Here is a 5,585-nt window from a genome sequence, read left to right on the forward strand (position 1 = left end):
TTTCTAAACAAGTTGTATGTTTTTGCTCTTCTCATCTCCCTTTTGACTTTTATAGTTTTTAGATCTAATAAGCTTACAAGTAAAGCCTTGAGATTTTACACTCATGTTGATCACATAAGTCAACATAGACAGACCAATTGTATTAAAACTATTATGTTTCGTGCTTGCATGCAGTGCAAAAACTTAAATATTTGGTAACAATTTAAAGTAATATTATATAATGTATTTTAATAACTTATCAATGTGCCTAAGAGATCAGTACATTTAAAATAATATACACTGATGAGCCAAAACATTATGACCACTCGCAGGTGAAGTGATAACACTGATCATCTCCTAACAAGGCCACATATTAAGGTCTGGGTAGATTAGATGGTAAGGGAACAATCAGGTCTCGTAGTCAACGTGTTGATTGCAGGAGTAAAGACCTGAGTGATTTTTGACAAGGGCTAAAATGTTATGGCCAAACGACTGGGTCAGAGCATCTCTTAAACTGCAAGGTTTTTGGGGTGCTCCCAGTCAACAGTGGCGAGTACCTACCGACAGTGGTCAGAGGAGGGACAAACCAGCGACAGGGTGCTGGGCACCCAAGGCTCATCGGTGTGCGAGGGCAACGAAGGCTATCCGGTCTGGTCCGAACCGACAGAAGGTCTACTGTGAGGGAAGGATGATTACAGGAGGAATGTGTCACAAAACAGTGCATCGCACCCTGCTTCGAATTGGGCTGCGTAGCCTCAGACCGGTCAGAGTGCCCATGATGACCCCTGTCCACCGTCGATGGGCTACAAGTGTCGGAACTGGACCTTGGAGCAGAGGAATGTCGCCTGGTCTGATGAGTCCCATTTTCTTTTACATCACGTGGACGGCTGTGTACGTGTGCACTGTTTACCTGGGGAAGTGATGGCACCAGGATGCACTGTGGGAAGACAACAATAGTGGAGGGAGTGTGATGCTTTGGGCAAAGTTCTGCTGGGAAACCCTGGATCTGACAATTCATATGAACGTCAATTTGACATGTGCCACCTACCTAAACATAGTTGCAGGCCAGGTGCACCCCATGGCAATGGTATTCCCTGATGGCAGTGACCTCTTTCAGCAGGATAATGCACCCTGCCACACTGCACACATTGTTCGAGAATGGTTCGAAGAACATGATGAAGAGTTCAAAGTGTTGCCCTGGCCTCCAAATTCCCCAGATCTCAATCCGACTGAGCATCTGTGGGATGTGCTGAATCAACAAGTCTGATCCAAGGTGGCTTCACCTCGCAACTTACAGGACTTGAAGAATCTGCTGCTAATGTCTTGGTGCCAGATACCACAGGACGCCTCCAGGTGTCTTGTAGAGTCCATGCCTCGGCTGGTCGGCGCTGTTTTGGCGGCACGCGGAGGACCTACAGCATATTAGGCAGGTGGTCAGAATGTTTTGGCTCATCGGTGTATATGAATCAAACTAATAACATTTTGAATGTTCAGTAGTAGTATTGTTTAATAAACCATGTTTGTGTTACGTTATTATAACATTTATCAGCATGGAAATATTGGAATGGATAAGATTTGTGACATGATTTGGACCTGAACCTATTATGCTTCTTTCAGACACTAGTTGTAATTCTTATGAAATGACTAGAGGTGGCGCAATAATCCTGAGATACAGGTTTACGGTGGCCGCCCTTCCCCGACAGTGGAAAAGCGAAATGTCGAATGACTTCTACAGTATGAAATGCACTGTATTAAGTGTTTTTTTTTTTTTGTTTTTGTTTTTTTTTTTGTTTTTTTGAGCGCATACATTCTACCTGTGATTAATCATCATGGACTTGATGGAAATATCGAACTTCCTGTCATCATTAAATGCTGTAAGTAACTTAAGGTTAGTGACGTAAACACACCTGTAGATTATCCGAGGTGGGAATTTCTCTTCGCGTTCTCGAACCCATAATTACACATATTGGAAAAACGATCCCTCAAATTCTGGACACACCTAAATTAAAGTTCCCCTAATTCACTGCAACATGAACCCCTTAAAACCCAAGAGTTGAAGCCTAAAACCAACCCCCTTTGTTATTATTTGTCTTGTCATTATCTGTTTTGTGTATTAATGCTTTGGCAGTAGTGTATGTAAACACATTCATGCTAATAAAGTACTTTAAAATTGAAATTGAAAATTGATAAAGAGGGTAAGGGGTGTGAGAGAAAGTATATAGTATATATTGTTATAGTTTGTATTTTATTAATTACCTGGCACCTTATTTTAATTATATTTGTATTGTTATTTGTTACTGTTTTATTATTATTATTATTATTATTATTATTATTATTTGTCTTGTCATTATCTGTTTTGTGTATTAATGCTTTGGTAATAGTGTATGTAAACACAATCATGCTAATAAAGTACTTTAAATTGAAACTGAATTGAAAATTAAATTGAGAGAGAGAGAGAGAGAGAGAGAGAGAGAGAGAGAGAGAGAGAGGTGCGCAGGGAGGAGGGGGAGACCTCTTACTGCTGTGCCAACTGCGCGCTTCCACTGCGCCGAAGCGCAGAGAAATTGTATCTACTCAAATCAAGATATCATTCTTCTGATTCTTTTTTTTATCAAAGAATTTACAAGAAAAAAAATGTTTTCATTTGACTTTTCAATATTCAGTCAATGCGCATCGTCTTCTGACATTAGAGGATCCTGCGTCTCCATGCGTCTTGTTTCATAAAACTGTCCATTTCTAACATCTGACGCGATTTAGATGTTTTGATACTGGAACTGCGAGGATGTGGACGTTACCGAGGACTCGGTTCGCGCACTGTAACGGCTCGTCGAACAGCGATGAGAAAGAAATCGCCGTGAATATCGGCGGCGTGCGGCTGGTTCTCTGTGGGGACATTCTGAACCGCTATCCGGAGAGCAGGCTCGCCGAACTTGTGAACTGTTCACCTCGGAGTTTTGATGCCATTTCTTCACTTTGCGATGATTACGATCCCGGCAAAAGAGAATTCTACTTTGACAGAGACCCTGACTCTTTTAAATGCATCGTAGAAGTGTACTACTTTGGAGAGATCCATATGAAGAGAGGAATCTGCCCTATTTGCTTTATCAAAGAAATGGAGTTTTGGAAGATTGACTTGAGCTACTTGGACGAATGCTGCAAGAGTAACTTGAACGAGAAGGAGGAAGAGCTGGCAGAGATTGCGGACAAGGTGAAACTGATCCTGGATGATCTGGACTGTGACCCTGCCGTGAGTCGCACGGAGAGGTGGCAGAAGTTCGTTTGGAAATTCATGGAGAAACCGGAGTCCTCGCTCCCCGCCCGCGTAATTGCCGTCTTGTCCTTCCTCTTCATTCTAGTGTCATCTGTCGTAATGTGTCTCGGAACCATTCCGGACCTGCAGGTTGAGGATTCCGAAGGGAACCGAGTTGAGCACCCGAGCCTGGACGCTATTGAGACGGCTTGCATCGGTTGGTTCACGGTGGAGTACGTGCTGCGCCTCGCATCCTCCCCAAACAAGGTGCGCTTCGCTCTCTCCTTCATGAACATTGTAGACTTCATGGCCATCCTACCATTCTATGTAGTGTTGATTCTAACGTATCTCGGCACGGCAATGATGGAGCTGGTCAACGTGCAGCAGGCGGTGCAGGCGCTCCGTATCATGCGCATAGCGCGGATCTTCAAGCTGGCGCGCCATTCATCTGGACTGCAAACTCTCACCTACGCTCTCAAACGAAGCTTCAAGGAGCTGGGACTGCTCCTTATGTACATGGGAGTGGGCATCTTTGTGTTCTCGGCCCTCGGGTACACCATGGAGCAGAGCCACCCGGAGACGCTGTTCAGAAGCATCCCGCAGTCCTTCTGGTGGGCCATCATCACCATGACCACCGTCGGCTATGGTGACATCTACCCAAAGACCACCCTGGGCCGGTGCAATGCGGCCATCAGCTTTCTGTGCGGGGTGATCGCCATAGCGCTGCCCATACACCCCATCATCAACAATTTCGTAATCTATTACAACAAGCAGAAGGTGCTCGAAACCGCCGCCAAGCACGAGCTGGAACTCATGGAGCTGCGGTCGCTCGAGCTCGCAGTGAGAAGCACCTCGCGCAGGTGTGACGCACCCGGGAGAGCGATGGAAGGTGCCATGCGCGCATCGCGTAGCGACACATACATTCATCTCCTTTCTGGAGCGCACAGGACTGAGAAGACAGTGAAGAAGAAAAGCCTGACTTAGGACAAGAATAAAAGAAACTCGAAATGCACTTTAGATTCCACGAGAGGTTGCGTTATTATGGTCATTGTGCGCTATAAACTGCTGTGCTGTATCGTCCAAAGAGTTGGAATGTGACAGTCTAGCTTCCTGTATTGTTTTCACTGGAAGTCGTTTTCTTGATGCGTTTCTGTTTAAAGTGTTATTTTGTCTTAATGAAATAAAGTGCATGTCAAATTCCAAATGCCTATTTGTTTCGGAATCGTTAAGCCGCGCGCAGAGACGCCCCTTAATATTTATATCTGAAATAAGTTTAGATAGGGTGCATTAGGGAAAGCTGGAACATTGGTTAATGTTGGACAACTAAAATATTGTGTACATTTTTGCTCCAAAAGCAACAGAATTATGTTAACGTTGCTGTATATATAGCTGTGTTGCTTTGTTGTGATAAAGTCTAATTTGTTTGTCTGAAGTTTTGGGGAGAGTTTTGCAAAAATGTCCCACATACCCTAAATCTACACTTTCCAACACATGTATATACTGTATATAGCCTATTTCATCATAGGCTACCCAAAATGCAGGTTTTATTGGTTGCCAAGAAGCTGTGAGATTCTCGTGAACATAAACTGCCTTAATTTTTAAAACTGATTTGTTTTATTACATTCATGATTTAGACAAACTCTCATTCACTCTTCTCGTATGCACCCTTTTTCTTATCTAACTTCTCTACTTGGCTAAAGGTAGAAAGAGGGAGGAAGATGGACAGGGTGATTGCAGAGCTACAGGTGAGTCTTGGCTTCCAAACACTCTGTCCACAAATTAAATAATTCACACAGTCATTTTTTGCTCTCTCTAGCTGTCTTGTGCTCTTTCGCTACTCATACACTCCCAGTGCAATATTTGCCCCTCTTATAGTTTTGAGTAAAAAAAAAACCCATGGCCATTTCTACTACAAAGTGCATTTTTCATGTCCCCAACATAAATGGCTTAATCTAATTGGATAAAATATTAAACTCACTTTCAATCTTAGTAGGCTTTTTCAATGTCCCTTTAACTAACAAAAGACAGGTATTAATGACACCACACTCCAGGTCATTTTGGAGGGAAAAAAACAGCACGTACTTGAGTTTTAACTTTGGATTTCATGAATTCAGTGATGTTTTATGGTATTAGTTGGTTTGTCTCACTTTTAAACATTCCATCATGTTTGATAATATTATAGAAATTTGTATATCAAAATTCAAAAAGATTTATAAAAAAATGTAAAAGTTAACACCCTCATGTAAGCTACTTTCAATCCTTTACTGGGCAATAGCTAATTGTAGGTCTTTATTTTCATCCTTTTAGGCTTGTCGTTAATATTCTTCCCATATTTTAAATAATCAAGTAAGATTAA

The 5,585-nt window shown here is 42.5% G+C and overlaps 1 protein-coding gene across 1 annotated transcript; it reads left to right on the forward strand.

Moving 5' to 3' along the window:
• Window positions 1-2,510: 2,510 nt before the first annotated feature.
• Window positions 2,511-4,433, forward strand: kcnf1b (potassium voltage-gated channel, subfamily F, member 1b). Its single transcript, XM_051648298.1, has one exon. It carries the CDS (start codon window positions 2,762-2,764, stop codon window positions 4,211-4,213), a length of 1,452 nt encoding a protein of 483 aa, XP_051504258.1. The 5' UTR covers window positions 2,511-2,761; the 3' UTR covers window positions 4,214-4,433.
• Window positions 4,434-5,585: the final 1,152 nt, after the last annotated feature.

Source organism: Myxocyprinus asiaticus, chromosome 21 (assembly GCF_019703515.2).
Source record: "Myxocyprinus asiaticus isolate MX2 ecotype Aquarium Trade chromosome 21, UBuf_Myxa_2, whole genome shotgun sequence".
NCBI classification, from domain to species: domain Eukaryota; kingdom Metazoa; phylum Chordata; class Actinopteri; order Cypriniformes; family Catostomidae; genus Myxocyprinus; species Myxocyprinus asiaticus.

Excerpts from the sequence above, each read along its gene's own strand:
- kcnf1b (XM_051648298.1), top strand. The coding sequence starts at position 2,762 with ATGTGGACGTTACCGAGGACTCGGTTCGCGCACTGTAACGGCTCGTCG.